At 33.9% G+C, this 20,102-nt stretch overlaps 5 protein-coding genes across 5 annotated transcripts; 2 read left to right on the top strand and 3 right to left on the bottom strand.

Moving 5' to 3' along the window:
- Positions 1 to 308: 308 nt before the first annotated feature.
- On the bottom strand, positions 309 to 3,895 carry BX664DRAFT_360696 (uncharacterized protein). Its single transcript, XM_051548183.1, has 3 exons — positions 3,106 to 3,895; positions 1,766 to 2,985; positions 309 to 1,655 (listed from the first exon to the last, which is right to left on the bottom strand). The coding sequence occupies exons 1-3, from the start codon at positions 3,741 to 3,743 to the stop codon at positions 541 to 543; spliced, it is 2,973 nt and encodes a 990-aa protein (XP_051398293.1). The 5' UTR covers positions 3,744 to 3,895; the 3' UTR covers positions 309 to 540.
- Positions 3,896 to 4,220: 325 nt separating this feature from the next.
- On the top strand, positions 4,221 to 6,330 carry BX664DRAFT_338002 (Alg9-like mannosyltransferase family-domain-containing protein). The gene is made up of 2 exons (XM_051546348.1): positions 4,221 to 5,842; positions 5,912 to 6,330. Exons 1-2 carry the CDS (start codon positions 4,254 to 4,256, stop codon positions 6,165 to 6,167), a joined length of 1,845 nt encoding a protein of 614 aa, XP_051398292.1. The 5' UTR covers positions 4,221 to 4,253; the 3' UTR covers positions 6,168 to 6,330.
- A 634-nt stretch (positions 6,331 to 6,964) lies between these two features.
- On the bottom strand, positions 6,965 to 11,030 carry BX664DRAFT_338001 (chloride channel). The gene is made up of 15 exons (XM_051546347.1): positions 10,677 to 11,030; positions 10,357 to 10,614; positions 10,184 to 10,287; positions 9,757 to 10,110; positions 9,544 to 9,658; positions 9,374 to 9,458; positions 9,182 to 9,266; positions 9,015 to 9,122; positions 8,749 to 8,894; positions 8,578 to 8,652; positions 8,176 to 8,486; positions 8,010 to 8,062; positions 7,909 to 7,929; positions 7,259 to 7,795; positions 6,965 to 7,178 (listed from the first exon to the last, which is right to left on the bottom strand). Exons 1-15 carry the CDS (start codon positions 10,981 to 10,983, stop codon positions 7,008 to 7,010), a joined length of 2,730 nt encoding a protein of 909 aa, XP_051398291.1. The 5' UTR covers positions 10,984 to 11,030; the 3' UTR covers positions 6,965 to 7,007.
- Positions 11,031 to 11,390: 360 nt separating this feature from the next.
- On the bottom strand, positions 11,391 to 13,306 carry BX664DRAFT_337998 (WD40-repeat-containing domain protein). The gene is made up of 7 exons (XM_051546346.1): positions 13,173 to 13,306; positions 12,936 to 13,022; positions 12,740 to 12,832; positions 12,333 to 12,656; positions 12,147 to 12,271; positions 11,783 to 12,029; positions 11,391 to 11,698 (listed from the first exon to the last, which is right to left on the bottom strand). Exons 1-7 carry the CDS (start codon positions 13,191 to 13,193, stop codon positions 11,603 to 11,605), a joined length of 993 nt encoding a protein of 330 aa, XP_051398290.1. The 5' UTR covers positions 13,194 to 13,306; the 3' UTR covers positions 11,391 to 11,602.
- Positions 13,307 to 14,078: 772 nt separating this feature from the next.
- Positions 14,079 to 20,031, top strand: BX664DRAFT_337997 (P-loop containing nucleoside triphosphate hydrolase protein). The gene is made up of 13 exons (XM_051546345.1): positions 14,079 to 15,143; positions 15,232 to 15,844; positions 15,931 to 16,098; positions 16,176 to 16,615; positions 16,674 to 16,825; positions 16,921 to 17,023; positions 17,103 to 17,438; positions 17,530 to 18,512; positions 18,581 to 18,706; positions 18,814 to 19,081; positions 19,162 to 19,541; positions 19,627 to 19,688; positions 19,765 to 20,031. Exons 1-13 carry the CDS (start codon positions 14,111 to 14,113, stop codon positions 19,880 to 19,882), a joined length of 4,782 nt encoding a protein of 1,593 aa, XP_051398289.1. The 5' UTR covers positions 14,079 to 14,110; the 3' UTR covers positions 19,883 to 20,031.
- The last annotated feature ends 71 nt before the right edge of the window (positions 20,032 to 20,102 follow it).

The following is a 20,102-nucleotide window of genomic DNA, read 5'->3' as shown; positions in this document are numbered from 1 at the left end:
AGTCAAACAAGGGCAAATGTGGGGTCCAAGATAAGACACAAAATTTTTTAAGCTCACGTATGGGAAGACAGAGAGAGAGATCACAAAACTGTTCAATCCTAACTTTATAAACAAAAGTCAGTCTGGATAAGTTATATCTTTATCATATTAAACTATTCTTACTTAAAGGAGAGGAAGGAGGAAGAGACAAGAGAAAGAGAGATTACCAAAGAAAACAACAACAAAAAAAGAAAAAAAATGAGTTAAATTACCATTCTTGATATGTAGTCATCATTATCGAAAAAAAAAGGGTCGACAGAGCATTCATTCATTCATTCATTGCCGCCACTACAGACTCCACGTTTAATCTATTCTTATCCATCATGTAGGGTCATACACGTGTTTTATTTTATTGATTGGTTCTAACACCTTCAACACATCCATTTACAGATAAAATACAAAAAGGACTAATCAAGACAGACTAATAAAACAAACACTAATAAACAAAAAACACATGGTAACAAGAATAAAATCTAAATAGATGTATGCAGTTGTTTTTTTTTATTTTCGTTTAAACTGATCTAAACCCAAAGCGTCACCTAAAGCCATACCAAAGGATAATCGTGGTAATTGAGGAGGAGGTGCTGTAGCATTATTCAATAAAGAGGTGGCCCACTGATGTAAACTACTGCTGCTTTTTGATGTTGAAGGAGATGAGGATGTTGATGATGGTATCAGATTGTCATTGACTACAGTTTTTGATTCTCTTTTCCAAGCTTGTTTTTCTGGTATAGGTGGTAAAGGGTCCAACGTTTCATCATCACTATCATCCACATAAAGTCGAGTCATGCGTTTTGTTTCGTTTAGTGCTTTATACTCCGTAGTGACAGAAGAATCATCATTTGTCGTTGCTTTTTTAGTTCTTGGTATAACCGTTCCTGGTGGTGGCTGTGGTGATGTGGATCTAGAAGCTGTTGCTGTTGCGGTAGTAGGTATAGGTGGAAGTTTGGCATGTAAATAGTGATGCTTTGCGTCTACTGTTGGTTGTTGGTCATCGTTGCTGTTGTCGACTTTTACTGATAAAACATCATGATCTTCAGGTTCTAAAACAGATGAATCTCGTAATGCTGAAGGAAAGCTGTGTTTGGTATTACTTGTTGTTGATGCAGATGATGGGATCGGTGGTACGATACTGCTGCCATTAGAACTACGATTTTGTTGATTAAATGGACCTCCAAAAGATCGAAAGGACAAGGCATCACTACCATTCATAATCGATGAAACCGAAGAAAGGGCAATTCTACGTCGTGCTGTACTTGATGTCGTGGTGATGGAAGCATTGCTACTACATGGTGATAAAAGAACGGAAGAGGCAACCGTTGCAATGGCCGGTGATGTGATTGTATTATATGAGAATGATTCTTCCACAAGTGCAGATGATTGTTCTTCATGTGAACGTAGAGCTGTGTTTGCTGGTAATCCTGGTGCTGGTCGATATGCTGGTGAAGGAGGACGTGTTAGTAAGGTATGATGACTTCCATTGGATGCTTCAGTAGCGGATGAGCTGAGACTAGGTGCTTCGGGACTTGCTAATGATAAATCAGAATAGACAGATTGGAAGTCAAATTCATTGTCTTCACTAGAATCATTGTCTTTGTTGCTAGCTAATACAATATCTAATGTCATAAATATAAAAAAGAAGATAATGATCAATAATAATTACAAATGAATTCTAGCAACAAGCGCTTTTTTTTTTTTTTTTTTTTTTTTTTTTTTTTTTTTTTACCTTGATTGGATAATGAATGCAAAATACTACGATCTGCTTCAGGTAATACTTCCGAGCTTGAATTGGTTTTTTGAGTTGAAGGATCAGCCAAACGGGGTAATGATTTTGGTTTGATTCCATTAGCCAATTCCACATCGATAGGAGGTAAGGGTCTTCTTCGCCGATGATTGTTTATACCATTTAGATCATTCCGTCGCCGTTGCATAGGGGTTGTTGTCCTAGGTCGTTCTTCAGGTAACATAGGTAATGATAAAGTGTAATCATTCAAATCTTGAGCTGAATTGTGTCGTTTCACCGTTTTCTTTTGTTGGTTGGGATATACTGAAGACAGATCAGTATTGTTATAGTTGTTGTTCTTATTGTATGCCATTGATTGTTGATGATATCGATAAGCGTTGACATCTTCCGATGCTCTTCCAATATCTAAAATACTAGCATTTGCTTTAGTTGTATTTTTCATTGTTGATCCAGGAGGAGGTAAAGGCAAAGCTGATTCCCAAATAGGTTGATCATTTGTTGAAGTATTTGATGATTTTTGTTGTAAAGCAAGCCGTTGAAGATGTCCTTGTTGCTGTGATTGTTGTTGTTGTTTTTGCGGCTGATGACGGATATGTTGAGGTGACAAAGAACTATTAAGAGGACCAGAAATAGCAGGATCCACTACCACACTTTGAATACCACGATGAGAATTTGAATCTTCGGATGCACGCGGAACTGACCGATCATTTTGTTCGGGAACTACAGATAAACTTTCAAATCGAGTGATGGTTTCAAAAGGATATTTTGAATCGGAACTAGAGACAGAGGACAAAAATGGATGTTGTGTAAGTTGTTGAGATGATGAGGCCTTTGCAGATTGAGTTGATGCTGATGGTTTTGCTGATGATGGAATGGATGCAATAATGATGGGTATTTTTGCCTTGATATCTTCAAAGCGATGATCGAATTGGAAAGTAATTTCAAGTTGATGATGTATGGATACTAAAGGAGAATCGTATGTTGAGTGTAAAAATTGATGTAGTTTGTGTCGTAATACAATAGGTTGTTTCCAAGCTGAAGATCGAGTTTGGTCAACAGAATGTATCAAAGCTGGAATAGTACGTTTGACAAATTTGGCGTAATCCCGACGTTCCTTACATTCTAGCATTTTCTTTTCTAAATTGTAAATATCCATAGGTACTTGAGTAAGATTTGCATCTGTTTTGGAGACTGACTGAATTCTATTTCAAAATAATAATTAAACGGTGAGAATATTAATAACAAAAAAGAAATCGTAACAGTTCTCCGATAAATTCCCCCCCCCCCAAGTAGCACTATAAAGTAAAATAAGTTTTGTGTACCTATATAGTTCAATTTGAGTCAACTGTGTCCGAATACTTTGAACTGCTTTTTGATTGGCGATACACAAATATTTCACAGCAAAAGGAAGTAAAAGCTGATCCAAGCAAATGATTTGAGGAGCTTCAATTTCATAATGGAATTTCGCAGGTACAGTACGTTCATATAACTTTGTTTCAACCAAAGGAGCCAATTCCATACAAGGTAATAAATGTCTACGTAGAGTAATAGGATGTTCAGCAGTGATGGATTTGGCCAAAGCAAAAGAAATAACCACTTCTACCCTATAAAAAATAGTTGCTCTTTTAATCAAAAGAGAAGGTGGATAAATATTTGGTATTTCAATATCCCAAGGTATAACATGATCTCCAGCTGGTAATAATGTCTTGCCTCCAATAGGACATTTGAGTTTTGGTAACATAGGTGTAAGGACAACAATATTGGTATATTTGCCTTTAATGTTGACACGCGCAAACCCTTTGAATTTTACTGACATACTTCGAATCTTGGTTGGTCTTGTAAGTGAAAGTTTAACATTTCCTTCCAATAATTTCACTGTTTCTGAAGATTGTGCTGGTCCCATAAACTCAAGAGTATCTTCCAAAGGTTCTATTTCAAACCGACGAAATCCGTCTTTCATTGTAAATGCTGGAGGGTATAAACTGGGTATGATAGCAAAAAAGAAACAAAAAAAAAAGAAAAGAGAAGGGATAAATAATAATAATAATAATAATAATAAAACGAAAAAGAAGAAGAAGAAGAAGAAGAAGAAGAAAGAAAGAAAGAAAGAAAGAAAAAAGGAGAGGAATGGGGGATAATATATATATGTGTATATATATATATATAAAAAAAAAACAACAAGTAAAGTGAAAGAGAAAAAAAAAAAAAAAAAAAGGAAGAAAAGAAGGAAAATCACCAAAAACGCAAAACAGCTCAATTTTTATTTTACTTTTTTTTTTTTTTTCTTTTCCACTCCTATTTTTGGTACTCCTCCTCTCTCTCTCTCTCTCTCTCTCTCTCTCTCCCCCCTTCTCGACTCCCTCTCTCTCTCCCCCCCAAAAAAAAATTAAGTGTATTTCTTTTTTTTTTTTTTTTTACTTACAACGCGGTTCTTACCCTCTTTAAGATCATCCGACTTATTCTTATTGTTATGAAGCTTGTGCTTGTGTTATATATTTTATTCCTTATTCATTGTTTATATTGCCCATATACAAAAGTAGAAGAAAGTTTCAACATTCAAGCTATACATGATTTATTACATCATTCAAATAATCTTACTCTTTATGATCATCTGGAATTTCCTGGTGTAGTACCTCGTACTTTTCTTGGTGCTTTATTTATTGCTTGTCTATCAAAACTCATTCTCTGGCCACTTTCTTTTCTTCTTTCTTGGAATCTCATTACGGAACAATGTATAGTACGACTTCTTCTTGGTGCTTGTGTATGTTTCTCTTTGAACAAATTTCAAAAGGCTATCAATACTTTGTTTGGTAGTTTGACTGGAACTGCTTTTTTATTATTGACTTGCTGTCAATTTCATATTATCTTTTGGTCTACCCGTACTTTACCCAATACTTTTGCTTTACCCCTTGTCCTCCTTGGTCTCTCCCATTGGTTGAAAAGCATGGCCGCCACTGCCGATCGTACCCATCATTTATACCACATGATCTATTATCTTTCCATAGCCGGTGTCATCTTTCGTTTTGAAGCTGGTCTTCTCTTGATGATTTTATTATGCTTTGAAGTCTTGATCTATCGTCATTTAGATATATTGGATGCTATTTATCGTATTGCCTTGGCTGGTTTACCAAGTTTATTTATTTCCGTACTCATCGATTCCTGGTTTTGGCAGAAATGGTTATGGCCTGAAGGTATGGTATTTTATTTCAATGTGATTTTGAACAAGAGCTCAGAATGGGGTACCCTTCCTTATCACGCTTATGTCACACAATTCTTACCAAGACTACTTATGATTTCTTATCCTTTGGCGATCGTTGGTTTGATATTCGATACAAGAATCAGGCGATTATTATTCCCTTTTATCACTTATATTTCCATCTTCTCTTTACTTCCTCACAAGGAATGGCGATTCATCATTTATACTATTCCTGTTTTTACAGCAGCTGCAGGTGTCACACTCTCGAAAATCTCAACAAGAATTCAACGCAATAACTCTAGGATGTTCACCACATTGATGATGATTTCTCTTTTTGGTGGTTTGTTACTTTCTTTTATTTTATCAACCTTCTTATTGGTTATTTCAAGACTCAATTACCCTGGTGGAGAAGCTTTGGCGAATTTACATCATCACCATCATCAACAACAATACAACCAAAAAGTGAAAGTTCATATGGATGTCAAAACGGCAATGACAGGGGCATCGCGTTTTGGAGAACTTTATAATTCAGAATGGTCGTACAGTAAGGATGAATCACATACTACCTTGGAAGATTTTTTAGATGCTCGATATACCTATCTTATCACGTCGGCTTCACCAAATACATTTGCTCCTGATTATTCTGTCATCGGTATCACCTATGGATTGGAACGCGTTCAACCCCGCTCAATCGCAACCTATATGAACGATATCAAACATGGACGCTGGTCGAAAATTTTACAACCATTGGATATTGATTTTCAACCTAGTTTATATACCTTGGAACTAACACATCCTGAACAATCATGGATTCAACATACATTACGTAAATATCCTATCGTACTTTACAGCAAAACATATTGGTACAGAAAGAAAAATAAGAATAGAAAAAAGTAAGAGAAAATTCATTATTGATTTTTTTTTTTTTTTAGTCCTTATTGTCGTGGAGCAAAACAAATTTTGAGCAACTATTGCAACAAATCACAAATACATGTTATAGAAGTGGATCAATTACAAGATGGTGGACAAATCAAACAGGTATTGAAGGAAATATCAGGTAGATCCACATTTCCCAATCTCTTTATTTTTGGTGAATCTCTTGGTGGTTATGATGATTTGGTTCGTTTGGAACAAGAACATTTGTTGGGTGACAAGTTACCTATGGGTTGTCATGGTGACACCACATAAATATGGACCTGATCAATTCACTTAAGATTATTATTATTATTATTATCATCATCATCGTACTTTAATATCCTTATTTTAGATTCCCTATTAGTTGTATTTTTTTTTGTCTACATTCACTATTTTATTCTTATTCACTTTTTCTTATTTTTCTTTTTTGTATGTGTCATAATAAAAACAACTTTTTAATTTGATATGTATGACGGATTTCATCCCGATGGTTTATCATTATCCTGACTCTATTTTTGTATGTGAATGTACCACCATCAATGGCCCTCATCTTTTTTTTTTTTCTTCACCCATGATTATCATTGTTTTTGGTCACACAAAACTAAATTATTGTATTTGTAAAGTTCAACATATTCAATAACCTTAATAATCATCACCATTGTTTTTTATTTTTATTTTTATTTTTATTATTTCATCTTTATATACAAAAATATATGTATATATATGCAATAGTCATATGTAAGAAAATAATTATTATTTATTTGTTCATCAATTTATACTGACATTCAAGTGCAAATCATGATTGGATGAATAGTTGCTGAGGTTTCAAAATCCCATACAAAACTAATTATTAAGAAAATTGAAATTCCTCGTCCGCGGGAAAATATGTGGAAGTAGTAAAATCAAGACATCTTTCTAAAGGGGCTCATAAAGATTTCCTAAAACGGATTTTCTCTATTAGAACGATAAATTGTTATATATGGGATCTTTTTAATGTAATATATTGGGTCACAAGAAAATATTGAATATATTTATTTGATAATCATAAAAAAAAATAAATAAATAAATCTTTCATACATACAAAATCTAATACGTGTATCTAACCCTAATCGTCTATCCATCGTTTTCTTCTATATCCTTCAAATAGGCTAACAGACGTCGCTTATGAATAATGCCAAGGAAATGCCCATTTGAATGAACAACACATATATATCGTGCACCCAATTTGATAAACATTTCCATCAAAAGTTCCATTGATGCATTTTGATTGATTGTAAGTGGTGCCTATTGAGAATGAATATATCATAGAAAGTGTGAAAAAAGGAAAATGCTTTTTTTTTTAATAAAATAAAAATGCTTTTTACCTGATCCACATATTGGGAAAAGTCATTTAATGGTCCGGAGCTTGTTGCTTGTTTGTCATCTTGTTCTTGGAGGGACGCATACAAGGAAAATTCATTAGGGGTATCAGGTCTTGCAATCCATTGATTTGTCATCTCTTGTTGTTGTTGTCCAATACGCCTGAAGTAACAAGGGATGTCACCAAGATCTTGATCAGTAATAGGGAATGGACTTTCTTCAAAACTTTTAGTCAATTGATCAATAGCGTGGGTCAGTTCATGACTAGCAATATATCCATGTAATACATTTCCTTGACTGATAATAGGGAATCCACCATCTTCGCCATATCCCAAATCCGCATTCTTTTGTAGTTTGGTTTTCAAGGTTTCAACTGTCAGAGGATGATCCAAGTCAATTGTCGAGAGATATTCCGTCAAATCAAGCACCGTCATAGTATGTATATATTCTTTACGTGATTCCAAGTAAGGTAAACCTTTCATGTCGATCAATAGGTCATATATTCCTTCCACAAATAAAGCATCAGCAACCCATTTTGCAACCTTTTTTTTTTTTAAAAAAAAAAAAAACAACAACAAAAAAACAAAAAGAGCAGTACCAAGTTATTAGTAAATATATTCGTTGGACTTTTTTTTTGTGGTTTTGAGTTACTTACCATAACAGCGATCATAATAGGCTATATAAACAAAAAAAAAAAAAAAGGGGTAAGATGGATTGTCAGGCAACTACCAAATATGGTTATCCTATTTTACTTACAACTGCGTAGGTAAGAGAATAAGTAAGTTCAAACATAATGACCACCAAAGATACTATTTAATAATATATAAAAGTAAACAAATAAGTGTTTTGGATTCATATGATATCATTCTTTAGAAAACACTCATATTCTTTTTTTTTTTTTTTTTTTTTTTTTTTTTTTTACCTGTGGTTCTAGTTACACCGGCCAGAGATGCTGCAGCACCGACCATAGCATATACTCCAGGAATCACACATTCGCCAGTTGTTTCAAGATCGTCAGCACAAACCGTAAATGGCCATAAATGAGGGTAAGTCAATGTAAGGTATTGCATAATCAATCCAATGATACGACCTGTAGCTGCACCGATGATCAAAGCTGGTAAAAATACACCTCCAGGTACAGCACAACCAAATGTAATCACTGTTAAACCCATCTTGATAACCAAAGCCGTTAATAAAAGATACAGTAAGCGCGGAATTTCAGCAGTCGTTCGTCTAGAAAAGAAACAACAACAAATAAGTGTTATATCAAAATAAAGTTTTCTAAACATATTTGTCAATATATAATATAAAAAAGATGACTTACGCACACAGACCCGCATTGTCATCAGTAGATGAACATTCTGAAAATAAATTGGCAACAAATTCACTAAGACTTAATCTAAATGGTCAAACAATAGGTAATAAATAATCAATATCGTTGCCACTTTCTTTTTTCTTTTCCGATTCTCACGAGATCATATTAAAATTAACTTACCGCGCGAAAGGATTCCAGTAACAAGCAATGGCAGTGATTAGCATGATACATAAGACTTCGATGACAGGATACTTGCTGATAAAAGATGATTTTCGGAAATGTTGATAACGGATATTGTAAAAGGTCACAAAAGCACCAAAACTACCCTATAATCATCATTGTAATAATAATAAAAACATAAGATGTCAATAGAGGTCAAAAAAAAAAAAATAAGAGATGACTTAATTTTTCATTCTTTTTTTTATATATACATATAGATATCATACCGCAAAGACACCACATAATAAGAATGGAAATAATTCAAACAAATGATATTCCTTGTCATAAACCACTTGAAACAAAACTATTTTTCCAGTGCCAAAGGGATCGCTAATCTATAAGAAACGAAGAAGATAAGTATTATGCAAGTTTATTTCAATAATCATCTGTTTACCTTCAACACGGTAGCAGCCACCATAGCACAACAATAACTTCGAATCATTGTCTTGATAGGGAAATAATAACTGACCTCTTCTAAACTATAAATCATCATCATCACAAAAAAAAAAAAAGGCATGACGTCGGTTAGCATAGAAATGATGAAATGAATATACTACACCTTATTCGGTCAAGTGGGGTTACCTACCTAAATAATACTCCACCAATAGGGGCTCCAAATGCGACAGACACACCAGCAGCAGCAGCAGCAGATAAAATTTCTCTGCGTTTGCCTAATAAAGTAAACACCATTTTTAGTTCATCACTGTGATCATGGGATAGAATAAGAATATGCGTCATTTCTATTCAAAAACTTACTTTCATTTTTATTGAATTTGGGAAACAATCTGCAAAAAATGTTTCCAACAGAACATGCTAAATGCACAAAGGGACCTTCCTTTCCACATGTCAGACCAGCAGATGTAGAAAAAATCTAAAGAAAAAAAAAAAAAAAAAAAAGGAAAAGGAAAAAAAAAGGTTGAACTTCAATGTGTAACATCTAGTAAAAAAAAAAAATTATATCATTCTTACATTGCCAATACTCTTCACAATAAGAGTTTTGATACCAAGAAAGCCTTTAATAACAAATCCACCTAGAATTACTTTGACTTCAGGTATACCGGAACCAGCACTATAGAAAGCCTTCTTTCTTTGTTGAATTGTTTTTTCATTGTATCGTTCTTGTTGTGGTTCTTGTCGAGAAGCGGGTAAATTTTCTTGAAATTCAGGATGTACGTTAAATGGTATGGCTGAAGAAATGTTGTCATGTGCGAAGGATGTTCTTGAAGGAGATTTGAAAAAAGGTTGTGGACTGATAGGCACGCGGGTAATGACCTCTTCCGCAGAATATTTGACCATAAGAGCAGCGACCCAGGAAAAGAGTAACTATCAAAAGAAAAATGTGTGAATTCATCTTTTGATAATTTACTTTAAAACATATATATATATTTTTACTTACACCAAAAGCTGTATAAGCTGCCATAGCAATATAATAGCTGGATGATTCACCTTCAGCGCCAAAAAAGTCCGACCAAGTGATCCAGTTATCACAGGTATGATGACCTATTTGTCAAAAAGAGGTACACCAATAAAAATATAAGTACAACATAATTGGTCCCTATATAATTTTACCTTGTAATCGAGCATCCCAACAACAAAATTGTTCATTGTACCTCCAATTTGTTGAACAGTAACCTTGTTTCAAATCAGACATCCATTCTTGAACCACATCAATAAACCAAGCTATACCTGCTACTACAGTACCAATAAGAATTACTAAAATCCATGCTTGTGAGGCATCTTTGGCCTTCATCCATTGACCACGAATACCAGGTCTATTTCGAAGTTTGCGAAGACGTATACCTTCTTTGATACGATCATGTATCCAGTCTAAATTAAATAAAAAATGTATTAGTTTCTTTCTTTCTTTCTTTTTTTTTTTTTTGACATACCAATACTTGAATACGAATCACTCCAAACTCGAATACCAGTATACTCATTTACTAAGTCTTGTCGGTCTTCATCGTAAACACCATGTCGTTTGTTAAATATATTGAATCTTGGACTTGTAACTGTTGTTATCGGCTGAGAAGGAGTCAAAAAAGTAGCTGGAGCAGAGTTATTTTCATATTCACCAAGAGGTAAGGATAATGTTGAAGGAAGAGTGTGTGAATTTAGAGTATGGTAATGACCAGCTGCATTGTAACTTGACCTTCTTTTATGGAGTAATGAAGTACATTCCGTCATATCTTCCGGCATACTGTATATGTAAAGAAAAAAAAAAGAAAGGAAGAAAGACAAAAAAAAAAAAAGGAAAAAGTGGGGAAGAACAAAGAAGTGAATCAATTCTCATTGGGTAAGTTATATATACATGATTAAGTCTCCGATCAATGCCCTGCTTTTTTTGCCCTGCCCTGAGGAACAATTAAAAAAAAAAAAAAAAAAAAAAAAAAAAAAAAACTCATTTGGTAATATAAAATCTCCCTTCAGATCCTTTTTGTTTCAACTTATTGTAGGATAAACATCTTATATGAATCACAAGAGATCGTCCTACTCAATTTTCACAAAAAAGGTAATCATGTACCATCTATTGTTTATTTAACACTGACATCATTGAAAACAAATCACAAATAAACTATAAATCATGCCCTGATACAACTATGAAATGATGATGAGAAATAATAAAGTTTTATTTTTGAATAGTTGTTTTCCACAAACAAATGTAAACAAGGGGGGGAGGAGGAGGGAGAAAAAAAATAAATTTGGATATGATTTGAGTTAAAGAAAAAAAAAATGAGTGTGTGATAAAGAGGATAATAAAAAAAAAATGAAGGAAAAAATGATAAGGATTTGTATAATATGAGAAATAAAGTTGAATCTATCGTTTCTTAGTACCCCTAGGCTTAATATCTTCATCACGAACAGCATGTAGGAATATTTTGTGAGGACTTGATGGATTGGCAAATTTGTATCCCTAAAGAATCCAAAAAAAGAAAACATGGCGATCAATAATTTCCATCTTTACTTCTCTTTTTTTTTTTTATATATATATTTTTACCTTGGACCAGTCATAACTAACAGCATAAGCGAAAATATTTCCATTGCGATTAAATGCTGTACAGGGAATAGTTCCATTCACATTTGAGAAAGCTTTCAGACGCTGTTTCGAATCTTTGTCCCAAAAACTAACTGTACCATCACCACCTGCCGTAGAGAAAGTACCGTACGTAGGATGAAAACTGATAGCATTCACAGAGAATACATTCTTGGCTTCGTCGCGATGACATTTGAAGGAGAAGTTTTTCCTATATAAACATAAACAAAAAAAGAACATTGTTCAGTATATTTTAATCCCATTTCTTTTTTTTTTTATCTATCTTCTCTCTCTCTCTTTTTTTTCTGTTTTTTGTTTTTCTTCTTACGAGTGTTCTTTATCGTCAATATATTGTATACCAACACGTCCTTCGATAGATCCAACAGCATAACCTTTGCCATGAGTAAAGCAAGTAACACATCTTGTTTGCCATTTAAGAGGAGAAGTAGTTTGCTATATATATATATAAGAGAAATTAGTAAAACATATTTATATATAATTATATATGATATACCTTGAAAATAGTAGTAGGGTTGTTCAAATCAAAAATAGCAATATGTTTTTCCGCAGTTCCAACCACTAATAGAGGTCCAAAGGAATCCATACTATAACAACGTTCAGGTAATTGTACTGTGCCAATAGGTTGAGGAGATCTTAAATCCCAATATTTCAATGTCTTATCCCAACTTCCTGTTGCTACAATATTTTGTCCTTGATCGATAAACTTGACACATTTGATAGGTTCACTATGTTCTGCAATTTGACTGCTCTGTCCTGTACTTATATCAAATAATCGTCCAGCCTTATCTGCGCCACCAGAAACTAATTTTGTTCCATCCTGTCACACGATAAAGTAATATTAAAAATGTGTATCATAGAATATATTATACTATAACACCTTTTCGTCTCTGTTTTCCTTACCTTGCTCCAAGTAACATCTAATACTGGACCTTCATGAGAATAAGCTGCTTTGGGAATAGTATTACCAGAAGGTTGCACTTCATATATCCGTACCTACAAAAAAAAAAAAAAAAAAAAAAACCAAAAAAAAAGAATAATTGTAAAATAATAAGAGTTAGTCAACAATATTCATTTTGATCTTTTTTTTTTTATGTACTTGGTTATCCCATGAGGAAGCTGCTAAATAATCGGCTTGAGGAGAAAAATCCAAGGCAGAAATACCATCAGTAGGAGCATTGGCAACCTATTAGATATAAACAATATAAAATAAAATAAGTTGAACCATAAGAATAGATCCTTTTTTAATCTACATATATCCCCCCCCCCATAAAATCAAAAGAATCATTCATATACATTATTTCTATTTGACTGTTTTCTTTTTATAGTGACTTACTTCGAAATCTTTAGGATCCATGATGATGATATAAAGAAAATATATGAAAAAAAGAGAAAAAGAGGAAAAAAAAACAAAGGCAATAAAATAAAGAACCGCAGGAAGTCTTTTACAATGTAAACCGCGTCTTCGAGAAAGAAAAGTGTGGAAAGGAGAAAAAAAATTGACACTGATATGGCGACGTGACGGCATCTTCGGTATGGCCTTACAATCTCAATTTTGGTGGAGCGGGTTCTGAATTGTGTATCTATTGATTGGCTGTTGTTTCTATGCCATGAGTTAACAAAAAAAAAAAAAGATTAAGGACAGTGATAATAATAGTACATGATAGGTACAATGATTTTTATTAAAATGAAGATGATGATATTAATGGGATTAATGATCTTATGGATTCATATGAATCTACTGTTGGAAATTGTGTTGTTATTCATGATTCCTACGATTATTACAATTGATGACGATGATGGGTAATGATAATTCTTACAATGGCTTCTATGGTGATAATTTTTATGATGATAAACTCCTCTGATATCTCTAAATAGAAATCATTCTAACGCGTAGATGCTGAGCTCAGGATGAATAATACTACGCCATCGAGAAGAAAAAAAAATTTAGATTATCTTTATAAAAATATCAAAAGTCTGAAGTGTTGTAACATACATGATGAAGCTTCTAGTCATTTCTTTTTTTTTTTTTTTGATTTTCAGTTAACTTGTATGCATATTTGCTACAATAGTTTAAAATTGACAAAAGCGGACAGCGAATGTATGAGTGATTTTAAGCAAAAATGTTGATTGATACACAACGTCGTAGTTTTTTTTTTGTCTACTGCGGTTGGAATATTTTTTATTTGATTTTGATTGATATCTCTTTTTCTTATTCTTTTATTCTCTTTTTTTTTCTTTTTTTTTTTTCTCTTTCTTTCTACATATTCATTTATGCTAGAGATACCGGATAAACTATGGCTCTCTTCTGGCCTAGCAATTACTACCTGCCTTAGTGCTTTGATCTTATCTATACAACGTGGGTTTTATAATAAAATTCAACTTCCTCTTGAAGATGGTAATGATCAAGTCACTGTCAAATATGATCAAGACCGTGATCCCAATGTTCCATTTGCTGATACCGACAGAATACCTCGCATTCTTTTTGGTACTTCAATGTTAACTCTTCTCTCTATTTATGGTCTTTACTCTCAAGTTCTTACTTTTGACAAGCACGTGAATGATCAGCAATCAGTTTATGGTATCCTTAGTTCTACTTTTATTCTCATTACATGGTTGTATGCTTTGGCTCTCACTATTGTCTCCCGTCGATATCAATTCCCTAGTCAATGGGGTTTTGTTCTCAATGTTCATTTATGTATCATTTACTTTGTTGCTTGGTTTATTTCTCTTCATGATATATGGACCGCCTTTACCACTAACCCTGGTATGCCTTGGTTGAACTCTCTACCTTTGGTATTACAATTTTTATTATTGACTGACATGGTATATACTACAGCAACGACTGATCGTGGTGCTCCTTTTGTGGATGAAAATGGAAAATCTGTTACTGCTATTGATGTATCTTCTATCTGGAGCTATTTGACTTTTTCTTGGGTTACTCCTCTAGTTCATTTGGCTTACAGTAAACAGAAATTGACTGATGATGATTTACCCACACTTCCTCCCATCTTTCGTGGTCGAAATCTCTTCTATATTTTTGGTGAACATCGTGATTCTTCCTTGTTATTACGTATCTATCTTGCAAATCGTACTGCTATTCATGCTCAAATTGTACTGGCATTCGTCTCCTCTTTCTTCTATTATGCTCCTGCCTATTTTGTCAATCAATTATTGATTTTGATTCAAGATATTGGTTCCGGAAAAGCTGGTGATGATGCAATGAGTCATGGTATCTTGATTATTGCTGGTTTAGGTGCATCTGTTGTGGTAGTTAGTCTTATTGTAGCTCAATTATGGTACTTTGGTAAGCATAATAATATACATTCTAGTATCTTTATTTTCATGTTACTTATTTTTTTTTTTTTTTTTTTTTGGGTTCTCTTCGATGATAGCTGGTTCCTCGGTGCAAGTACGAGTCAAGGCAATGTTAAATATTGAAATCTATCGAAAAACCCTCCGACGTATGGATATGGCTGTTTCTTCTGGCAATAAAGAAAAAGATGGTAAACAAGACAAAAATGATGACAATGGAAAGAATGACGACAACAAGAAAAAAGAAGATGATGGTGGTGAAGAAGAAGAAGATGTTAGTTCATCTACTGGTACTATTGTCAACTTGATGAGTACTGATTCCAATCGTATCTCTGAATTCAGTACTTGGTGGTTCTCTGTGTTGGCTGCTCCTACCGAATTGTGTATTGGTATCTATTTCTTGTATCATCTTTTGGGCGTTTCTTGTTTCTTGGGACTTCTCGTTATGGTTGTCACTCTACCTGCCAATCATTACAATGCTAAACTCTTTGCAAAATCTCAAGATCGTCTCATGGAAGCTCGTGATAAACGTGTGAATTTGATGAACGAAGTGCTTCAAGGGATCCGACAAATCAAATTCTTTGCTTGGGAAGCTAACTGGGAAAAACGTGTCATGGATGCAAGAAAGATTGAATTGAAGCATTTACGTACTGGTTACTTGGCCGAACTTGGATTTAACTTTTTATGGCAAGGGTAAGTTCTTTTTTTTTTTTTAATATTATTATTATTCTTGTCAAATTTATTTTTTTTTCCTTTTTGTTACTTTTCATTGGAAATAGATCGCCTATTCTTGTCACCATTGTATCTTTCTACTCATTCACCAAATTGGAAGGCAAGGAATTGACAGCTCCTATTGCATTTACTGCCATTACTGTCTTCAATGAATTGCGATTTGCTCTCAACGTTTTGCCTGAAGTCTTTATCGAATGGTTACAAGCATTGATTAGGTATAGTGTGAAAAAAAAAGAAGTTGAATGATTTTTGTTAATACAATACTTTTTTTTTTTTTTGTGTGTGTATATAGTATTCGTCGTATTGATCAATACTTAAATGAACCTGAAATCGTCCCACCACCAAAACTTGATGCTAATGAACCTGTGAAACTCTCATTCAAGGATGCAACTGTTGGTTTCAAACGTCAAACCATACCTTCGATTTCTGTCACTAATACTGAATCTGATGATGGAACAGCTACACCTTCTGATGAATCTGATGGCTTTATATTGAAAGATTTAAATTTGGAATTCCCCAACAACGAACTCAGTCTGATCTGTGGTGCTACAGGTAGTGGAAAAACTTTGATGATGCTTAGTCTTCTTGGTGAAGCTGTTTTATTGGAAGGTCAAGTCTCTTGTCCCCGTGTTGAAGTGGCCGATACCGTTACTGATGAATTCAAGACTACAACAGAAATTGATGAAAACGATTGGATTTTGGATCATGCAGTGGCATATGTCGCACAAACTGGTAAGAGAAAATCAAAAATGAATTAAATATCAACAACTTATCTTTTTCTTCTTTCTAGCTTGGTTACAAAATGCTTCCATTCGTGATAATATTCTGTTTGGTTTACCTTATATTGAAAAACGTTACAAAGATACTTTGGAAGCTTGCTCTTTGGTCAAGGATCTCAGCATTCTAGAAGATGGTGACATGACTGAAATCGGTGAAAAAGGGGTAAGAACTGCATACTCAATGTTATTTATTTATTTTTTTTTTTTAAATATAATTGTCTGAAACTAAATCGAAAAAATCAATCTTTTGAACAATAGATTACTCTTTCTGGTGGTCAAAAAGCCCGCGTTGCTCTAGCTAGAGCTGTCTATTCTCGTGCCAAAAATGTCCTTATGGATGATGTTCTCAGTGCTGTAGATGGTAAAAATATATATATATATATATATATATATATAGAAAACGTTAATATCTCACACAATATTTACCTTCTGTTTAATAGCTCATACTGCTAAACATCTTTATGACAAATGTCTTATGGGACCCTTGATGAATAATCGTACTCGTGTGCTCATCACTCATCATGTAAAATTATGTCTTAGTGGTGCTACTTACCTTGTCCATATTCGAAGTGGAAGAACAGATCTTGTAGGTTCTCCATCAGATTTACGTCGATCGGGTGAACTCAATACTATTTTGGAAGAAGAAAAGAATCAAGATTTGGCTGAACAAGAAGAAGAAGCTATCGAAACAACTAACAGTGTACCTACTAATGCTACTGAAGCCGATACATCTGATGATACGAAGAAAGCTCCCCGTGTGTTAGTTGAAGAAGAAAGTAAGTTGTAAAAAAAAAAATCAAGTTTAACAATAATGAATTTAGTTATTTATTATTCGTATTTTTCTTTCGTTTTCTTTTTTTTTTCCAGATCGTGCTACTGGTATGGTAAAGCTACGTCTATATAGTATGTATTTGAAAATGGTTGGAAGTCCATTCTTTTGGCTTTTGGTTGCTATTCTCTTGTTTGGCTCTCGTGGTTTGGATGTGACAGAAAGTTGGTGGATCAAGAACTGGGCTCGATCTTATGAAGTTGAAAGTCCTGGTGCCCATGTCTCTAGTGTTACATCAGTGAAGAATCATCCTACTTTTTCTTATCTAAGTCTTCCTATGGCAACCTCAAATGATATGCGTATTTCATCAAAATCCGATGATGATCTGAACTATTACCTTGGAATTTATGTGCTTATCACGTCTATCAATATCTTGGTTGCGACTTCCCGCTTTGCCGTGATTTATTATGGTATCCTTCGTGCTAGCAGGATTCTTTATGCTGAACTACTCCACCGTGTTCTTCGAGCCCCTCTACGATTCTTCGACACTACTCCTATTGGTCGCATTTTGAACCGGTTCGCCAAAGACATTGAAACAATTGATTCCACCATTCCTAACGATTTACTTAATTTCGTCATCCAATGGATAGTCGTATTTTCCAGCATCATCGCTGTATCCTTCGTCTTACCTGCATTTGTCATTCCAATGATAATGGTGGCAGCTATCAATATTGCTCTGGGTGTGATGTTTGTTTCGACATCTCGTGAACTTCGTCGCATGGACTCTGTTTCTCGTTCACCTCTATTCAGTCATTTTACTGAAACCATTGTTGGTGTTGCCACTATTCGTGCTTTTGGTGCTACTCGTCGCTTTTTACAAGATATGATTACTCGTGTGGATGTGAATGCCCGACCTTATTATAATGTATGGTTGGTGAACCGTTGGGTCAGTGTCCGTTATGCCTTTATGGGTGCTGCCATCAATGTAGTAACAAGTCTTATCATCTTGATGAATTTGAAATATATTGATTCTTCTTTGGCTGGTTTCTGTCTTAGTTTCATTCTTCTGTATAGTGATGAGGTATGACTACTAAAAAAAAAAAAAAGATAAAAAGAGATATTAGAATACTAATCATACCGTTTTATTAGATGTTCTGGGCTATTCGTCGTTATACAAGTTTGGAAATGAGTTTCAATGCTGTTGAACGTGTGGTAGAATTTATGGAAATGGATCAAGAACCTCCTGCTATCTCTCAGCTACGACCCCCTGCCGAGGTACAAAAACAAGGACCAAAGAAAGAAAATAATATGGTTTTATAATTTGATGATGATGATGATAGATTGATTTGTTCCTTTTTTTTTTTTTTTTTTGATGATAATAGTGGCCTAAGCATGGTGCTATTGATGTTCGCAACTTGGAAGTACGATATGCTCCCGATCTACCTGCTGTACTCCATGATTTATCTTTTTCTGTCAATCCACAAGAAAAGGTGGGTGTTGTTGGTACAACTGGTTCTGGAAAATCAACTCTTGCTCTTTCCTTCTTCCGCTTTGTTGAAGCAAGCAAAGGTAGTATTGTTATCGACAATATTGATATCAGTGATCTCGGTACTGAAGATTTGCGAAGTAATTTGACTATCATCCCACAAGGTAAACACACACACACACACTCACAAAAAAAAGGACCTCATCTGATTATATATACATATATATATATATATTTTATATAGATCCTACTTTGTTTAGTGGTACACTCAGATCAAATATGGATCCTTTTGATCAATTCAGTGATGATGATATTTTCATTGCTTTACGTCGTGTTCATTTGATTCCTTCTGACGATGATACTATTGATGAAACTGAAATTGGTGGTGTCAACTCAAATGTATTCAAAGATTTGGATACTAATGTATCTGAAGGTGGCAAGAATTTCTCTCAAGGTCAACGTCAATTATTATGTCTCGCTCGTGCCCTATTAAAACGAAGTCGTATTGTATTGATGGATGAAGCAACTGCTAGTGTAGATTTTGAAACTGATAAGAAAATTCAAAGAACAATTGCAACTGAATTCGCAGATTGTACCATCTTGTGTATTGCCCATCGTCTTTTGGTAAAAAAAAAAAAAAATTAAATATATTAAATGAGGATTTTTTTATTATAAATGATTCTTACTCATTTTATTGTATTTTATATAGACTGTCGTGGAATATGATCGTATCTTGGTATTACATCATGGCAAGATTTTGGAATATGACAGGTAAATCAATAGAAGAGAAAAATTGATGCATTATGAAATGATGAAAATTTATGTTAATCTTTTTATTATTATTTAGCCCAATCAATCTCATCAATAACTCTGACTCGGCTTTCCACAAGATGTGTCGCAAGTCTGGTGAATACGAAACATTACTTGCTGCTGCCAAGGGAAAACAGCTTGTTGATACAGAATAAGTAATAAGGATAGTTAGTTAGTTATATTTTTATTCTTCTCTTTAGACTAGTTTACAATTTTTATTATTATCATCATCATTATATTTTATTCCCATTCTATATAGAGAATAATAATAAAAAAAAAGAAGGTACTTCCTATCGATAAACTCTTTTTACATATTTGTCTACTCCTTGTTAGCTACAACTCTTTTGGAATCATCAGTCTTTGGATCCTGATCCA

Source organism: Halteromyces radiatus (assembly GCF_025201355.1).
Source record: "Halteromyces radiatus strain CBS 162.75 chromosome Unknown BX664scaffold_6, whole genome shotgun sequence".
Lineage (NCBI taxonomy): Eukaryota > Fungi > Mucoromycota > Mucoromycetes > Mucorales > Cunninghamellaceae > Halteromyces > Halteromyces radiatus.
Note: the sequence above shows the minus strand (reverse complement) of the source record. Positions and strands in the feature narration are given on the sequence as shown.

Excerpts from the sequence above, each read along its gene's own strand:
- BX664DRAFT_337998 (XM_051546346.1), bottom strand. The coding sequence starts at position 13,193 with ATGGATCCTAAAGATTTCGAA. Across the intron at positions 13,023-13,172 it reads TGGATCCTAAAGATTTCGAA|GTTGCCAATGCTCCTACTGA; the intron begins GTAAGTCACTAT and ends TATATCTAATAG. Across the intron at positions 12,272-12,332 it reads ACCCTACTACTATTTTCAAG|CAAACTACTTCTCCTCTTAA; the intron begins GTATATCATATA and ends ATATATATATAG.
- BX664DRAFT_338001 (XM_051546347.1), bottom strand. The coding sequence starts at position 10,983 with ATGCCGGAAGATATGACGGAATGTACTTCATTACTCCATAAAAGAAGG. Across the intron at positions 9,267-9,373 it reads ATTGGTGGAGTATTATTTAG|TTTAGAAGAGGTCAGTTATT; the intron begins GTAGGTAACCCC and ends GATGATTTATAG. Across the intron at positions 8,895-9,014 it reads TATTATGTGGTGTCTTTGCG|GGTAGTTTTGGTGCTTTTGT; the intron begins GTATGATATCTA and ends TGATGATTATAG.
- BX664DRAFT_338002 (XM_051546348.1), top strand. The coding sequence starts at position 4,254 with ATGAAGCTTGTGCTTGTGTTATATATTTTATTCCTTATTCATTGTTTA. Across the intron at positions 5,843-5,911 it reads CTTTACAGCAAAACATATTG|TCCTTATTGTCGTGGAGCAA; the intron begins GTACAGAAAGAA and ends TTTTTTTTTTAG.
- BX664DRAFT_337997 (XM_051546345.1), top strand. The coding sequence starts at position 14,111 with ATGCTAGAGATACCGGATAAACTATGGCTCTCTTCTGGCCTAGCAATT. Across the intron at positions 15,845-15,930 it reads TTTAACTTTTTATGGCAAGG|ATCGCCTATTCTTGTCACCA; the intron begins GTAAGTTCTTTT and ends CATTGGAAATAG. Across the intron at positions 18,707-18,813 it reads AGCTACGACCCCCTGCCGAG|TGGCCTAAGCATGGTGCTAT; the intron begins GTACAAAAACAA and ends TGATGATAATAG.
- BX664DRAFT_360696 (XM_051548183.1), bottom strand. The coding sequence starts at position 3,743 with ATGAAAGACGGATTTCGTCGGTTTGAAATAGAACCTTTGGAAGATACT. Across the intron at positions 2,986-3,105 it reads ACTCAAATTGAACTATATAG|AATTCAGTCAGTCTCCAAAA; the intron begins GTACACAAAACT and ends ATTTTGAAATAG. Across the intron at positions 1,656-1,765 it reads GCATTCATTATCCAATCAAG|ATATTGTATTAGCTAGCAAC; the intron begins GTAAAAAAAAAA and ends TTATGACATTAG.